Source organism: Macaca nemestrina, chromosome 10 (assembly GCF_043159975.1).
Source record: "Macaca nemestrina isolate mMacNem1 chromosome 10, mMacNem.hap1, whole genome shotgun sequence".
NCBI classification, from domain to species: Eukaryota; Metazoa; Chordata; class Mammalia; order Primates; family Cercopithecidae; genus Macaca; species Macaca nemestrina.
The window spans coordinates 93,490,252-93,508,798 of record NC_092134.1 but is presented as its reverse complement, the minus strand read 5'-3'; the positions used below and the strand labels follow the sequence as shown (position 1 = coordinate 93,508,798).

The 18,547-nt window shown below is 33.9% G+C and overlaps 1 protein-coding gene across 1 annotated transcript in view; it reads left to right on the top strand.

Moving 5' to 3' along the window:
- Window positions 1–18,547, top strand: part of LOC105470180 (leucine rich repeat kinase 2) — a 145,173-nt gene that overhangs the window by 67,884 nt on the left and 58,742 nt on the right. The window contains exons 24-32 of the mRNA XM_071071872.1: window positions 2,642–2,892; window positions 3,411–3,559; window positions 7,130–7,223; window positions 8,280–8,466; window positions 10,120–10,301; window positions 12,769–12,998; window positions 13,408–13,535; window positions 14,725–14,943; window positions 18,262–18,463. Coding sequence (XP_070927973.1) covers window positions 2,642–2,892; window positions 3,411–3,559; window positions 7,130–7,223; window positions 8,280–8,466; window positions 10,120–10,301; window positions 12,769–12,998; window positions 13,408–13,535; window positions 14,725–14,943; window positions 18,262–18,463 — 1,642 coding nt within the window. The remainder of the gene's footprint in view (window positions 1–2,641; window positions 2,893–3,410; window positions 3,560–7,129; window positions 7,224–8,279; window positions 8,467–10,119; window positions 10,302–12,768; window positions 12,999–13,407; window positions 13,536–14,724; window positions 14,944–18,261; window positions 18,464–18,547) is intronic.

The window sequence follows — 18,547 nt, the reverse complement described above, 5'->3', positions numbered from 1 at the left end:
TAATTCAAGTAAGACAACGTCAACTATTTAAATCAGATTAGGTAAACTAGAATTAGACCTGGTTTGGTAGAACTGGCTCTGACTCAGCTACAACTGTGTGACAATACGAACATGTCACTCCTCCTGCTCTAATCTTTCATTTTCTCATCTGTAAAATAGAGATTCAACTAAATGATTATTGTGGCTTATTTTTTTTTCCAGTTTAAAATAATGTGTAACTTAAAAGATTTTCATTTTTGGTCAAAGTTCCTGTCTTATAAGAATTAAACTATAATATAGTTTGTTGATAGGATAGCTCTCTGAAAATTGACTTTGCTCAACATTTGTATGTACTACAGATCAAAATAGTTTTGAAAGCCAAAGAAGATATGAAAATTAAAATTATTTTAATGCAAATGTTTAAATTGTTAAATTAAATTCTCAAGGCTGGGCATGGTGACTCATGCCTATAATCCCAGCACTTTGGAGGCTGAGGCAGGCGGATTTGTCTGAGTTCAAGAGTTCAAGACCAGCGTAAACAACAGCAAAATCTTGTCTCTACCAAAAATACAAAAAATTAGCCATGTGTGGTGGGGTGCACCTGTGGTCCCAGCTACTGGGTGCTGAGGTAGGAGAATTGCCTGATCCTGGGAGGCAGAGGTTGCAGTGAGCCAAGATTGCACCACTGTACTCCAGCCTGGGCAACAGAGTGAGACCCTATCTCAAAAAAAAAAAAAAAAGTCTTGTTGCAAATGCATTTCCCCCTTTTTAAGTCTAAAAAATTATCATAATTTTGAGATGTTTTAAAGGCAATATTACATAAATTTTAAGTATATTTAAGGGGTGTTTTTCTCTGTAAAGTTTTTATATCTGGAGACAGAGAGAAGAAAGAAAGGTGACCCACTCCTCCAGCCATGCTGTAATGTCTAAAATGTGTCTTTCTCTCTTCACCTCTTTGCCTTGCTAAATACTTCAAGTCACCCAGGGCTCAATTTAAATGTCACTTCATCACTCTCTGCTTCTCTTCCTTTTTCCTTCTACCCTCCAGCCAACCTGGCCACCTAACCTCCATTTCCATAACACATGATGCTTTCCCTCTAATTCTCATTCAGTCATCCAATTTGATTTAAAGTACCTTTGCCCTCACTAAACTGTGAACTCCTTGAGGACAGGACTTGTTTCAGGCTTGTTTCTGTCTATTCCCAGTGCCTAGTGAGACCTGACATATGGTAGAAGTTTAGTAGATACTTACTGAATTGATTTGTGGAGGCATTAATGCCTGAAACTTGGTAATACTTCAATTAATATTTGTTAAATGAGCAAGTGAAATAATTCTGAGATTTAGTCTAGTTAAAACAAAGAGAATTGGAAGGCTGGGCACGGTGGCTCAAGCCTGTAATCCCAGCACTTTGGGAGGCCGAGACGGGCGGATCACAAGGTCAGGAGATCGAGACCATCCTGGCTAACACGGTGAAACCCCGTCTCTACTAAAAAATAGAAAAAACTAGCCGGGCGAGGTGGTGGGCGCCTGTAGTCCCAGCAACTCGGGAGGCTGAGGCAGGAGAATGGCGTGAACCCGGGAGGCAGAGCTTGCAGTGAGCCAAGATCGCGCCACTGCACTCCAGCCTGGGCGACAGAGCGAGACTCCGTCTCAAAAAAAAAAAAAAAAAAAAAAAAAAGAGAATTGGAAGAGATGGTGATAAGGTGAGACATGCTGGCATTCAATGACTGGACAAGCTCAGAACCTTCTCTTAGGGAAATTTCAAAATGACACCATTAGATGGTACTTTGTTTGTTTGTTTGTTATTGTCAAAGAGTCTCAACTATGTTCCTTTTTATAAGAAAATTTTCTGATTAAACCCTGGGAATAATTTTAAAATCTTTACTTTGGAATAAGTTAATAAGGGTCTGAAACAAAGGCAGGAATTTTGAAACAACTTCTGAGGCAAAGAGTCATTAATAAGCCTCTATAATCATATCAAAGTCTAGAATTTCTTGTGTGGATAAATATACTGATATATAAAGAAGAACATAGAGAAGTGATTGTTTTTGGCATTTGAGCTCTTTAAGAGTATTACATAACAAAGTTGTAAAAAGTCGACGTAATATGTAAGTAGGGGTTTGCTGTTACCATTGTAAAATTATAAACTGCTTAAAAATGGAAAGTAGAAATTTGAAACAAAAAGTTTCATAAAAAAGAGGAGGTTCTAAAATGAAACACATATTGTATGTAACTATTTTTATGGTTAAATCTTATATATATCAAAATATGTAACAATTTCTGACAGCATTTAAAACATATTCCCAGGATTATGTTGTGCTTTTTCTTAAATCATTAATTCAAATATTTGTTGAGGCCTATTCTGCTTCCATTTTGCTCTTTCTGGAAATAATTTACAAAAAAGCTGAAGGAAGCTTTCAACTCTATTTTCATGAACCTGCTTTTTACAGTCTACCGTTGTAATTTTGCTGGTTTTACCCATGCTATAAGCAGAGGTGATTGGGCTAATCAGTATACTGAAATTCTGTTGTGGATTGTGTTTTCAACTTTTTGAAAATTCTTGATGGTTCTAGTTACCAGAGGTGTGTAAGGCAGAAATATTAGCTAGACTTAAGTTCCTCAGATGGTCCACTTTAGAATTTTAAACTCTTGTCTTTTCAGACTCTGAAGAGTTTGACACATTTGGACTTGCACAGTAATAAATTTACATCATTTCCTTCTTACTTGTTGAAAATGAGTTGTGTTGCTAACCTTGATGTCTCTCGAAATGACATTGGACCCTCAGTGGTTTTAGATCCTGCAGTGAAATGTCCAACTCTGAAACAGTTTAACCTGTCATATAACCAGCTGTCTTCTGTTCCTGAGAACCTTGCTGATGTGATAGAGAAACTGGAGCAGCTCATTTTAGAAGGGTAAGAAAGAGCTCATTAAAAATAAAAGGACTGCCTAAATATGCTGATGTTAACAAAATACGCAGACATTTGTATAGTCATGAGTTTTGACAACATGGTGAAACTCCATCTCTACTAAAAATACAAAAATTATCCGGGGTTGGTGGTGCGCGCCTGTAATCCCACCTACTCAGAGGCTGAGGCATGAGAATCGCTTGAACCCAAGAGGCGGAGGTCGCAGTGAGCCGAGATCGCGCCATTGCACTCCAGCCTGGGTGACAGAGGCGAGACTCTGTCTCAAAAAAAATATATATATATATAATATATATATTTATTATAATGTATAAGTATTATATATAATAAAAAACTGAGACAATGAATATTACAACTTTTATCAATGACTTACATTTTCACAACTAATTTTTAAATTAATGAGTCCTCTTCGATGCTATTCTTCGAAAGCAAATTGTTTTTGGTATTTTTTCTTTAAAGCGTATGAATTTATGCAGTTTAATCATTATCTTGTCTCTTGTGACTAGAAATAAAATATCAGGGATATGCTCCCCCTTGAGACTGAAGGAACTGAAGATTTTAAACCTTAGTAAAAACCACATTTCATCCCTATCAGAGAACTTTCTTGAGGCTTGTCCTAAAGTGGAGAGTTTCAGTGCCAGAATGAATTTTCTTGGTAAGTGTTCTGTGTGGGTCTCCTCCTTACCAGGCCCTCTAAGTTGTACAAGATGAGTCACATATGGACCCTTTAGGTGGGGATTGAAAGGTGGCATTTCAGTTTAAATATTATGCTGGATTTAAAAAATAAAGTTAGCAGGTTGGCAATAAAAGAAAATGCTATCAAACTATGAAAATAAATGAAAGAAATGTAAATGCATATTGCTAAGTGAAAGAAGGCAATCTGAAAAGGCTACATACTATTCGTTCCCAACTATAAGACATTCTGGAAGAGACACAATTATGAGGACATTAAAAAGATCAGTGGTTGTCAGGGGTTAGGGGAGGGAGAGATGAATAGGTAAAGCACAGAGGATTTTTAGGGCAGTGAAACTGTTTTGTATACTACAGTGGGGGATACGTGCCATTGTACACTTGTCAAAACCCATAGAATGTACAGTACAAAGAATGAACCCCGATGTAAACTATGGACTTTGAGTGATAATGAAGTGTCAAATATTGGCTCATCGATTGGAACAACTGTGCCAAACTAATGCAAATTGTTAATAACAGGGGAAAATATATGTGGGGTAGTGGTGGTGAGAGAAGGGATATATTGAAAGTCTTTGGACTGTCTGCTCAATTTTTCTGTGTATCTAAAGCTGCTCTAAAAATAGTCTATAATTTAAACAAAGTTATCACATTTTTATTGTCAGAGGTTAAAATGATAGTTACTTGGCCTACTGTGTAGTGCACTGTGGTTCCTTTTAGTCTTCAACTAAACATGACTGCCTGAGCTGGGTAAGGCATCCTTATACTGAAATACTGTTTTTCATACTGAAGTTTCTTCAGCAATTTTTTGTATGATAAATATGATTACTCTTATTGCTGTTGTTAGAAACAAAATTAATCATTTAATAGTTTTCAATTTAGTGAAGTTAATGTATATTCAATCAGCCCTTGTGCTTTGCAAGACATTACAATAATGCAAATTATTATCATCACTTTTATTAAAAGTTGTAGAATCCCCTGCATTCTCTTAGCTTATGAAATAATAGAGGAAATTATGTTCATTTGTATCCTAAATGAACATTTTAATATTAAGGAACAAAATACTTTTATGATAATAAACAGGAATTCCCCATATTTTATCTTCCTTCATAGAGAATACTCACTTCTTGCCACCCATGTGATTATTCTATACCTGACTCAGTAAAATAATTTTTAATGCTATTTAATAGCAGAATATGGCTTGACTGCTTATTAATGGTATTTTAATTTGTCAGAGCTTTCAGAAACTAATAATGATCAAAGCCATCTTAATTTGGATAGTATTTTCCTCATTTATCCCTCCCTCCCTTCCTCCTACTCTCATGAATATTGGCCACATTCTAACTATGATCCTGAAACTGGAGATAGAGTGATTCACTCACTCACTAGTAAGCAAAGCAAACTTGGTCTCTGTCCTTAAGGAACTTGTGATTAAGTTCAGAGGACAGACAAACATTAAGTAATGATGGCACAAATAAATGTAATTTTATATTGTGGTACCTTCTGTGGAAAAGTTTCAGGATGCTCTGTGGTACCTCAGGGGAATCTGATTCAGACTGTGGAGTCAGGGAAGCCTTTCTGTTCCTGTGACATTTAAGTTGGGTCTGGAAAGAGGAGCATCCAAAATGACCCTGAAGCTTGTGTATGGTCAGTGTGTCATCTCAGCTGAATCTCACAATGATCCTAATGGTCGTCGTACCTAGGACAGGTATGACCTCTGCCCAGTTGAGGAAATTGAAGCAGCGAGATTTTTTTGTGTGATGTTTACAGGTGCATGTAATTAATTATCTTGTGAAAGTTTGAATGGGCCCCAGTTCAAAATCTGTTTGCTTTGCACTACACAAGCTTAATAGTTTGAAAAGTGGTCTTACATTTGAGAAGATGCCCCACGGAGGTGACATCTGAGCAAGACCACTAACCATTAAAAAATAATCCCATGTAAATGGTGAAACCTTGTCTCTACTAAAAACACAAAAATTTTTAGTTTTTTTTAGTAAGCGTGGTGGCATGTGACTCTAATCCCGGCTACTAGAGAGGCTGAGGCAGGAGAATCGCTTGAACCAGGGAGTCGGAAGTTGCAGTGAGTGGAGATCATGCCACTGCACTCCAGCCTGGCGACAGAGCAAGACTCTGTAAAAAATAAATAAATAAATAAATAAATAAATCCCATGTAAAATATAGTTTTAGTTTTGTGGCCTTATGAATGTTTTCCATACAACATATGAAACTCAAGACTCTGAAGTCTTAAGTGGAGAATCATTTCTACTCATTTATTTTGCCAATAGGTGAGGTATAATATGTATCATTCTGCTTCTCAGGAAGACAGCTTCTGGGAGTGTCCTGGAACATTTTGACCCTTGAAGATTGTCTAGATAAATCATAACCCGTATTTTTTAACCTTGAAAATGCTAATAACTAATTCCTCAAGCCATTTTCACAGAACCGTAGATTTGTAGATATTTCACGTATCTCAGCGTTCATCTGATCTAGCTGCACTCTTTTACAGATAAGAAAACAGGCTGTGTGATTTTCTGTTTCCCAAATTGTGTTTCACAGAATTTTATTCCTTGGAGGTACCTCATACTGCATTTCCTTCTTAAGAATTCACAAAATAGGCCGGGCGCAGTGGCTCACGCCTGTAATCCTAGCACTTTGGGAGGCCGAGGCGGGCGGTTCACGAGGTCAGAAGATCGAGACCATCCTGGCTAACATGGTGAAAACCCATCTCTACTAAAAATACAAAAAATTAGCTGGACATGGTGGCCCGCACCTGTAATCCCAGCTACTCAGGATGCTGAGGCAGGAGAATCTTTTGAACCTGGGAGGCAGAGATTGCATTAAGCTGAGATCGTGCCACTGCACTCCAGCCTGGGCAACAGAGAGAGACTCTGTCTCAAATAATAATAATAATAATAATAATAATAATAATAATGATGTAAAAAATAAAAAAGTAAAAAATAAAAAAAAATCATAAAATACAACAGTGTTTTGAGAACTCAGATATTTTACTTTATTTTACCGAATGTTTCCCAATCTCTTAAGATTATATGGTCAAAGAATACTTTCATTAAATAACACCCATTATTATTCCATAGAACATTCTTTATGAGCTAGTACTATAAATAATTTTTGTCCTTATAATATGCTGTATATTAGTAAAGTGTTCAAAGTTGTTTTGCTATAGTTATTTAAGAGTAATTTTAGTTAATCTATATGATATATAATAACATCACACATAATTTGAAATGAATATTCTAATAATTTTTACTTTGTACAAATGTTGGGTAGTTAAATTTATATTTAAATAGCTGTTTAGCTTCCAGGTTAAAAGATTCTGGTAAGTATGGCATTTTGTTTTATTGTTTAGTGGAAGTATTAAGGCTATTACTTTATTTTTAAAAGTGGATTTTTAAAAATTGTCAGTGTGAGAATGGAAATTAAATTAAATTAAACACCATTGGTAGCTGTTCTTATTTTTGAATTTAATGGAAATCTGGTTAAAATGATTAAAATGTTTATCTCATTTTTTTTCTTTTAGCTGCTATGCCTTTCTTGCCTCCTTCCATGACAAGCCTAAAATTATCTCAAAACAAATTTACATGTATTCCGGAAGCAATTTTAAATCTTCCACAGTAAGTTTATTGTTTTTTTAATTTTAAAAGCACATCAGCTGGAACAGAACCTTTAGAAACATGATTTCGATTCAGTCATATGGAGGTAATTGCTTTCTAAACCTACTTAGCTTAATGTTTTTGTATGTATGAATGATTTTCACTAGATAAAAGACCCAACTCATTACTTAAAATGGAAACTTTTATATTAATTTAGTGGATCATTGTGTAAAAACAACTTAGGATTGTTTAATTAATTGCTGTATTAGTATAATGAAATGAGATTATACTGGCTATCACTTTAACTTTTAAAATGTTAGTGGAACTTGATATGTTGCCAGAATACCCTTAATTTGACATTATGCTTAAGTTGTGTTTGAGTGAAATTTTGGGTGAAGATTAGGCAAGTTTATGTAGTTCCAGGTTTTTGAGGTATTTTGGTTAATTTCATGAAACCAGAAGTTTCCTGTTAACTTTAAATTGAGGCATTAATTCGATCTTGATTGTGTTGTAATCTTAAATTCTATTCTAATTATATCATACATGATAAACCAAATTCATAAAATATATGTGTAAATCTATCTTTTCCTTTGTTTTCTTGCTGTCAGCTATTCCTTCAAACACTGTGGCTTTTTAGAATTAAGACTAAAATGCTACTTGCATGATGCTGCAATGAACTCTTCTGTGAGCTCATATTTAGGGAAATAATAATTATAATTTAGCCATAGAGAGTGTTACACAAACCTATAATAGCTAACTTACATCTAGCTTTAGAATGTGTCGAACTATTCTAACTACTCTACAGCGGTTCGCCTCTTTAATCTTCCTAATAATCCCCTACAATAGCCACTGTTATTATCTCCACTTCATAAGAGATGAAGTAACTTGCCCAGCTCATGGTTCTTAAACTCTGGTGGTTCAACTTCAGGCTCTCAAATCACATGCATACTCATATGTCAATAATGCTAGTTTTGACATTACACCTTATTCTCACCCTGAGGAAAATTATTTGTGATGTTATTTCATGTATTTTGGAAATACTCATATGATTTACATCTTTCCATTGTATTGTTTTAGCTTGCGGTCTTTAGATATGAGCAGCAATGATATTCAATATCTACCAGGTCCTGCACACTGGAAATCTTTGAACTTAAGGGAACTCTTATTTAGCCATAATCAGATCAGCATCTTGGACTTGAGTGAAAAAGCGTATTTATGGTCTAGAGTAGAGAAACTGCATCTTTCTCACAATAAACTGAAAGAGGTAAGATGTCACTTTAAAAATTATTGCCACTTAAAAAATATACTTTATGATTTGCATCATCACAAATTATCATTTTAAGTGATATTTAGCTTCTAAATACCAATTTCATGAAACTAGAAGCTTCCTGTTAACTATAAATTCCTGTCAACTATAAATTCAGATTTCCATTAAATTCAAAAATAAGAACAACTACTAATGGTGTGTCACTTAATTTAATTTCTATTCTCACACTGACAATTTAAAAAAATCTGCTTTTGAAAATATTTAAAAGTAGTAGCTGTAATATTTCCACTAAACAATAAAACAATATACAATACTTATCAGAACCTTTCAATCTGAAAGCTAAACAGCTAGATATAAATTTGTCTACCCAATATTTGTACAAAGTAAAAATTATTAGAATATTCATTTCAAATTATGTGTGATGTTATCATATAACATATTATAGATTAACTCAAGTTACTCTTAACTGTTACTTAACTATGACAAAAAAACTTAGAATGCTTTACTAATACACAGTTCTTTATAGTACTAGCTCATAAAGAGTGTTCTATGGAATAGTAGTTGATGTCATTTAATAATTATAAATTCAAAATAAGCATTGTAAATATCAATACTATTCAATTTTTTTGGTTTTTAAATAAGTTCTAAGCCTACCCTATGGTAAATGGATATGGCAACACAGCGTAATTTCCTTAAAAAATACTTTTGTGCTATATTTTTTAAGGATTATATGAATTATACATAATTATAGATTAATGTCATGCTGTGTGTCATTGTATCACTAAATCTCTGTCCAATCTGTTAAAAGACTCTTAGATGCTCCATTTTTCTCAAGTTGTTGCTGGCCTGTGTACTATATTACTTGTTTTTCAGCTTTCTTTGGTACATTCTTAAATTTCTGCATTCCTGCACCATGCTACCTATCACCCTAATGGATCAATCTTTTTTCTTTTGCTCCGTTCTCTCTGTTATAAATCTGAAATTGATAATCTATTTGTCTCAGAAAATATTTTTTTTTCAAGTTCTAGCGTGTTGCCTACAAAACCAAAAGAAGTGTCTGACACTGTGAGGTTCAGAAAAACTGTGCATATATTTTGCTACCTGATTTTTTGCCAGCAAATGAGTGTTTTCTATTATAAATACAGTATATATTACTTAAAAATTTGGAACAGAAGAGAAATCACTCCAATTAGGATGCCACCTAAAATATAAGCATGTTGCTTTACTTTGAGAATACTAAATTGCATGCAGGTTTGTAGTGACTCTAGGTCTTCTTTCCTTTACTGAAGGAGCAGAATGAAGCCACAGATAATGGATTTGGATAACCAAATCCATTTTGTGGTAAGAACTTCCTTACTTTCAATGTCTTGAAGAGATGAAGTATGTTACCAAAGGAGATGGGGTTTTTTAAGATTACAGATGAGTGATATAGATTGTTTGGGAGTAAGTTTTTATATGTAAGTTTTCATGTTTTTAAACACATACTGACAACTTATGACAAACCTTTGGAAAGTTTTAGAACTCTGTTGAAAGATTGTGCAAGCTGCTGATGGAATCTGTGAGCCTTTCTTGTTTCTTATCATCTTGTTTTTTGGCAGGATACATTTCTTCCTTCCCACCAACAGCTTTTGCCCCTTTTTTTCCATTAAGATACCTCCTGAGATTGGCTGTCTTGAAAATCTGACATCTCTGGATGTCAGTTACAACTTGGAACTAAGATCCTTTCCCAATGAAATGGGGAAATTAAGCAAAATATGGGATCTTCCTTTGGATGAACTGCGTCTTAACTTTGATTTTAAACATATAGGATGTAAAGCCAAAGACATCATAAGGTTAGATTTTTTTTTTCTATTTGTTTTTATTAAATTTATTTCAGATTTTCTACTTTCTGTGACTTTGATGGACGTACATTGTTACAATTTAGGGAAAAATGAATAGTAATATTTGGCATTAATATGCTGTGTCATTTGCCTTTCATTTAATGAATGCGTTTCTGTGGTGCCACTGTAGAGATTTTTCATTCTTCTTAGCCAGGCTAATGTTGAGAGCAGCTTCTCCTCCTTCTGTTTCTTTTCACTGGAGTAGACTCTAAAAGAAAATAAGTATTGTGATTTGGTCTCTCGATTACACAATCTAAAGAAATATAGCACAGTTTAATAACTTCTCACACTGAATTTCATATAGCAACTAGGTAACATATGCCTCTTACATCTTAAAGTATTATCATTACTGACATCATATGAAATTACTAACTTCTATTTTGCCCATTAGGATGAGTAATCTACTCACCTTGATCAGTTTTGAAAGCACCAAAACTTCTCAAGTATCACTGTTTCTGGTCTTTACACTCTAAGCACTTTAAGTGTCTTTGATAATGGATTTTATCCCCCTTTTTATTCCCTTTCAGCACATTGGTCTTACTACTTTCTCATAAAATCCTTTGCTCCCTTTTCCACAGTTACTGTATGAACATTGCAGACCTCATTTCTGTCATCACCTCTCAACTTGACTGTAATATCCCCCAAGGCAGAGACTATAGCTGTGTTCAGTCACTATTCAAATCTTGGCACCCAACACAGTGCCTGGCATACAATTAGTAATTGTTTAATTACCAGTGATTTATACTTACTCATTCTCTTCTGCCTAAAATCTCTTAAATTTGTATTTAACTTCATCTCTTTTTATAAGGAAGGATTTTGTTTTCTGAACTCCTCCTGAGCTTGATTTCATTTTAAAGGAAAGAATTTGTTAACTTTTGTGCTAATTGTGACTACCCTTCATCCTACACAATTATTTTTCTCTCTTGAAACTGGAAAAGATGGTTATATAAAAATTGGTTCAATTCTTACTAAACATTTAGTAGAACTAGCTTTCAGTGTATTATGCTGTATTATCAAAATATATATCTAAATATTTTTAAACATGTTTAACATTTTCAGAGAAGACAGAAAGACCTGGAGCAAGTTAGAAATTGTAAGCATCATTTGCTTTTTGAAGAAAGCCATTTTTCGAATAGTGGTGCATTCTTAAGAAATAAATAAATCAAGAAAAGTAATCTTTTTTGGTCATATCATCAGGAATGTTGGTGAGATTCTTATTAGTAATAGGAATGAATTGGTCACTACTCCGATGTAGTGACTTATGATTTAGTCTTTTTCTCTAATTTGAGACTGTGGCAACATTTTAACATATTTCAAAATGTATCTTTATCTATCCATTATATTTTTGATAACACTTTAAATCTATTAGTTTAAAGGTAGTTTTTAAGCTACCTAAACACTTCTATTTAGTTCAGTTTTTGCATTAAGATCATTAGGGATGAAAGCTTGTTAACAGTTGCTGATAGTATAATAGTTTATATTTATTTATTTATGAAGTAAGGTGATCTCACTATACATATACACTATTATATGCATATGTGATATATATGAATACATATCTATACATCATATATACCATATATGTGTATATATACACACATATATAATGTAACTAATATGACCTTATTATCAAGCTTTATTATAACAGTATACATATATGTATACCTTGTTTCTATGTCATATGGACTTTGTGAAATTTTATACTTTATAATTTATAGGGTTTTTCTTTTCTTCTTTACTTTTCTTTTTGAGATTGAGTTTCACTGTTATTGCCCAGGCTGGAGTGCAATGGACTGATCTCGGCTCACTGCAACCTCCGCCTCTTGGCTTCAAGCGATTCTCCTGCCTCAGTCTCCCAAGTTGCTGGAATTATAGGCGCCTGCCACCATGCCCTGCTAATTTTGTGTATTTTTAATAGAGATGGGGTTTCACTATATTGGCCAGGCTGGTCTTGAGCTACTGACCTCGTGATCCACCCGCCTCAGCCTCCCAAAGTGCTGGGATGACAGACATGAGCTACCACACCTGGCCTGTAATTTACAGGGCTTTTCATACTATTTAAAGAAATTCAAATATGTATACATGTATGTATGTATATGTGTGTATATTTAGATGTATATATATTGCATATCGTATTCTAATTAGTATTGCAAATGTATTTTGGCCTTTTGATTATTTCTGGTGATAGTGTAACATTTTTTCTTTGGTGATTTTACCAATATTATCAACCACACTAAAATCTCTAGCAAAATATATGCATTAACAGTACTCTGAAAGACATGTACATTATTAGTTATATGAGCTATGCAGTCTTTTGGATATTATATTTTAGACTAGTGTGACATGCAAAAGAACTCACCTAAATCTTAAGTGTACTTTTCAACAGTTTATTATTTTATTTTTATATTTCAAATACTAGGTTTCTTCAGCAGCGGTTAAAAAAGGCTGTGCCCTATAACCGAATGAAACTTATGGTTGTTGGAAATACTGGGAGTGGTAAAACCACCTTGTTGCAGCAATTAATGAAAACCAAGAAATCAGATCTTGGAATGCAAAGTGCCACAGTTGGCATAGATGTGAAAGACTGGCCTATCCAAATAAGAGGCAAAAGAAAGAGAGATCTCGTTCTGAATGTGTGGGATTTTGCAGGTATTTCTTTCTATAGAATTTTAAAATTCACTTTTACCATTTGTTTTGAACAGGGATTCAAAAACTGAACTTTCTGTTCTAATATCCAGAAACCTGGTATACTGTATAGAATTATTCCAAAGCCCTTTACTTCTCCTAATTTTACCCTTGCCTCCAGAATGGAGGAGAACATGGAGGGATATGTTGGTAACAATACGGTGCTAGGTATTTTGATCGGTTGGTGCCATATATGCTAAAAGTGGTCAATCCCTTGTAAAAACCCAGAATAGTTCTCTAAACATTATCTGTTGTTTTTCTCTTATTAGTATGCTAAATAAAAAATAGTATTATTCCCCCAGATATTTTTTTAAAAAGAGTTCTTGCCTGTTGTTTGAAAGATTTAAAAAATTTGTCTCTAATCTTTATTTAGGTCGTGAGGAATTCTATAGCACTCATCCTCATTTTATGACGCAGCGAGCATTGTACCTTGCTGTCTATGACCTTAGCAAAGGACAGGCTGAAGTTGATGCCATGAAGCCTTGGCTCTTCAATATAAAGGTGATTTATTCTGATCTTTTGAAAATAGAAAATAGTGTGTGTGTGTGTGTGTGTGTGTGTGTGTACACGTTAATTTATTTTGGGCAAACAGTTGCTTCAGTCTCTTTAAATACTTTCTTAAAAGAAGCACTAAAGTTTTGAGTTGGGAAACTTTCAGAGTAATTAAATCATAACATGAAAATGGTATGTTCCATATTGGTGAATGTTATTGATAACCCGAAATTCTTTTATGCTGTGAAACTTGAAAATATATATGTTCAACTGTTTTTTTAATCATATTATTTCTTAAATGAAATCTAAATTTTTCTAATTTAAAATAAGCTATATTAAAGAAAAGCAATCTATATATATCATCAACTTCGTACTCAGGGGCCATTTAGTGTGAAATCCTTCAGATTGTATCCTTTAAGTGGTCCCAGATTATTATGCTGTTATGTCTGGAATCTCCCTTTTGTTGCTTTTGTATCTTTTCCTTTGTTGTCTTGTTGTCAGCTATGCCTTCAAACACTGTGGCTTTTAAGAATTGAGACTAAAATGCTGCTTGCATGATGCTGCAATGAGCTCTTCTGTGAGCAAAGTCCTTAAAAAGGCTTGTGTCAGGATATTTAACCATGTCATTTGGCTGCATACATGCTTGTTTTGTAATTTGGGTGTTTTTTAATGTTTCTTTTATTAACTTTTTTACAGCTAGCCAACATGAGCAAATATTACAGTGGCAGTCATACTTGCTTGAATGGCTTTTATTCTTTCATTGTAGACTCCAAATTGAATGACTTTAAAATGAATTTAGAAGATTAAATTCACAGATAAGGAAGAGAAAATATACATGATATGACGTTAATTTGATATAATTTGTGGGTTTATGAAATGCTTGTTTTATTTAGGAGTGGATAACTCATCTTAAGGCATGAAGATGAGAAAGGAAAACTATGCTACTACCATTATATAGGCTACCTAAAAGGGATAAAAATTGGATTAAGGAAAGCCTAAAAATGATTTTTTAAAATGTCGAGGTTACGTTGTTTTCTTAGGTTTAAGGAAAAAAGGACAGTTGTTCTTTTCTTCTTCTGAAGTCTGTTAGTTTCTCTTTTCCACTCAAGTGAATGTCACGGAAAGCAAATATCAACAGGAATGTGAGCAGGCCCAATTTGAAAGCAAACACAAGAGGGTTTTGTGTCTTTCCCTCCAGGCTCGCGCTTCTTCTTCCCCTGTGATTCTCGTTGGCACACATTTGGATGTTTCTGATGAGAGGCAGCGCAAAGCCTGCATAGGTAAAATCACCAAGGAACTCCTGAATAAGCGAGGGTTCCCTGCTATACGAGATTACCACTTTGTGAATGCCACCGAGGAATCTGATGCTTTGGCAAAACTTCGGAAAACCATCATATACGAGAGCCTTAATTTCAAGGTAACATGGTAGGCTGGTAGAGAAATGTAATTTATTAATTCTCATGTTATGCAACTGCCTAGAAATGTCAGAAATTTTGAGAAGTGAGCAACTCACTTAAAATTGTGGGGTTTCTTTCCCCATTGCTGTTAGCATTGTTAAAGTCTTTTCCATTTTAAAATTATTTATACCAGACTTCATTTCTAATTCATAGAAATAGGAATAAAAAATAATTAGAGGACCCTGGGAGAAACTAAGAGAACATTTCTGGGATACTGAGAAAATGTTTCTGAGAGAGAATCTGAGAAAATGTTTTTGATGTCTTTTCTCATCCAACTTCTTGTAGTGGTGGTTCAGTCCAAGGGTAAAGGTGAATACTGAGGTCTTGGGATCATCTTTCTTCTATTATTCTTTGACTGTTATTTTTCCATTTGCTCCTTTCATTTGCAATTCCTATTTTATGGACATCTTGATCCTTTGTGCCACTCCTTCATGTATTTTGTCACGGTGATTCCCATTCCAATTTTTTTTCCCCTCTGTATTGTGAGGCAGCTGTTTTATTTAGTCATGAAGACCACTGACTTGGTTTTCGGTAGTATCTCACTAATTACTTAGTTCATACAAAATGGACTTTTTATTTTAGAAATTATGTTTTAAATGTTTAAAATTCTCTTCTGGTAAGCCAAATCTTTATAAAGCATAAATAAATCAGTTATCAGAGACAACCCTCTTTTTTTAATACTTGCAGGAAAAAGAAATATTCACTGGGATCTACAGGGAGTATGGTGTAAACTGTACTGAAAAATACACTTGATAGTTCCATATGACAAATATAATGATGAATTTCACTTAGTCCCTCTTGGCTTAGCTCATTAGCACTAATGATCAAGATCCTGGCTGATAAATAGAGTCCTATTTCGCCTGGGCAGTACCAGCGTAATTATTAATAGTGTCCCACTATATTCTCAAAAGCATTCCAATTTGGATGATAAATTATATAGTCACCTTGGTTATAACTCCGCGTTGGCCAGTTAGCTTACATAATCCATTTATATAGATTATGTGTGCTTCTCTGCAAAACCTAATGAGCCATTTGTAAAAGTGATGGATTTTGCGGTGTCTGGGGAGAGAATTTGTATGCTCGTGTCCTTCAGCACACATTTATTATAGTTATTAAAAGGTTTTATTGATGATAGACAGTAATGTCATGTAAAAATGACATTATTTATTTGTAGATTTTCCTATTCTCTTGTTAGACATGTAATTAGAAAGTAATATGACTTAAAGAAAAACAAATACACAAAATTTATTCATCCAGTTAATCTCTTAATCGAGGTTTTTTTTTTTCTGAGACTATACCCATACTTCAAAAACTTTGTTGTTACTGAGAATATTTTGATAATTTCCCTTTTCATCATTGCTGTCAGATAATGTATCATATCTTTAAAAAGACTTGTTGGAGGACGAGTTTGTTTTGAAAAGGCCTGAATTTAGTTGATGCAAAGTCACAGATAAGATGGCTCATTAAGCTGTATTAATACTGCTTTTGTCTAATAGATATCATTACCAATAAATCAGACCAGATTTCCTTTTGGCACTTGTAAATCAACTTTGAAGACAACTTTTTACAAGGAAGTAAAACAAATGCTTTGAGAAATACCAGTATTAGTGAAAGAAAAGTATATATTGCTAATGGATGCAGCATTCTGGCATAATGGTTTGAAAACTCATTTGATTGCTTTGTAGAAGAGTGACTCTTTCGGAGGACCCAGGGCCTGTGGGCCTGCCAGAACTTGAAAATTCTTTCTTCCCTGAGGTGCTTCAACCTGAATTCAAAGAGCAGCTTTTAATCTATTAGAGATCTTTTTTTGTCCTCTCATTTATTTTTCATCTTTCCCTTTGATCTTAGCTCTTCTCTAATCTTTTTCTGTCTCAACCTTATTAACATGTGTCTGTGCAGACACTTTAAGTTTTATTTTTTTGACTCAGCCTGTCAGTGAACTGATTCTCATGCTGAAAGGAGAAGCAGGACAATACAGAGTTGAATGCCGACAATACTCCTTTTAATCTTGTTCAGCCCATTAGCAGAGCAGGCATCCCTTTAGGCTTTGAGACCTAGTCCCCTAAAACTCATCCCGTTTCTACTTGATTTGCTTTCTTTGAGAACTCTTGTTTACTTTTATATGGAGGTTTCCCTCCTTGGATTAAAACATAAACCTCAATCTGAAGTTCCATTTCATCTTAATTTATGAACAACTCTGAGAGGGAACATGAAAAGTGGAGATTAGTGAAATTATCTCCAATTCTCTGGGTCAAAAGATACACGAAAACAGTCTCTTGAGTAACCATTTACAGGTAAATACAGAAGTAATGGTTATGGTTGTCTCCTTAAGGTTTTAGTCACAAATGAAAAAGACCAAGTTAATTTTTTGTCTCTGTGTGCTGCATTTCTGTTTGTAGTAAGTGTAAGAATTTAAGCAGAAATGCTGTTTCTTATTTTCAGGTGAAAAGAATATGTAATTTCCATAGGTCCAGAAATAGGGAGAGTTTGCCATCTGGTGGTTCTTAAAGGCATTGCGGATGTTATTAAGAGTTGCTTTTCTATTTAAAATTATATTTTAAAAAATGTTTGGAAGATACTTTTATTATAGAAACTATCCTCTTAAGCCCATTCTTTAAAAAATCTTCTCTTATGCATTTCTCATTTTGTAGACAGTGATTAGATTCTAAAAGCAACAGAACAATGATCATCCTCTCCTAGCAGAATCACTGGTGTTTAGATGATTTCTCATTTTCCCAAATTCAAGGTTCCATGAACAACATAGCTTGAGTGGGATCTTATGTCTCCAGGTTTCACTGTTGATATATGCATCCCATCAATATAACATTTTACAAATAACAAGCACAAAATTTAATGTTTTACCTTGAATATTTAAAATATAATATCCAAAAGCTCTTGTAATTTGTACTGATATCTTATGCTAGCGTGTCTGTTTCACATTAAGTTTAATGTCTTAAGATATAAAAAATCTTTCTTATGGTTAGTGATTTATCTTGATTTTTGCCATGGAATTTCTGTGTAGCAAGATAAACATTTCCATACCATTTTATTTGATATTTCCTAATTTGCCTCTGGATCAACAGTTTTCCTATTTTAATTTCATTGTACTTATTCCTTACAATCTAAATAGCTTTTTATTATATTTTGATTTTATTTAAAAATGTACTTCTGAATAACATATCTGTTTCTGTAAAAACTGTTAGCACTGAATTTGCCAACCGTTTGACACATACACGAATAAAATAGATTTTTACGGCTTGTCATTTGTAATTTCATAGATCCGAGATCAGCCTGTTGTTGGACAGCTGATTCCAGACTGCTATGTAGAACTTGAGAAAATCATTTTATCGGAGCGTAAAAATGTGCCAATTGAATTTCCTGTAATTGACCAGAAACGATTATTACAACTAGTGAGAGAAAATCAGTTGCAGTTAGATGAAAATGAGCTTCCTCACGCAGTTCACTTTCTAAATGAATCAGGTTTGTGTGTTTCTTTCCTTACTTTCAAAGCTCAGCTGTAATAACTTATAAAAGTGTTTCTGAATCTTGTATAGAATTTACATT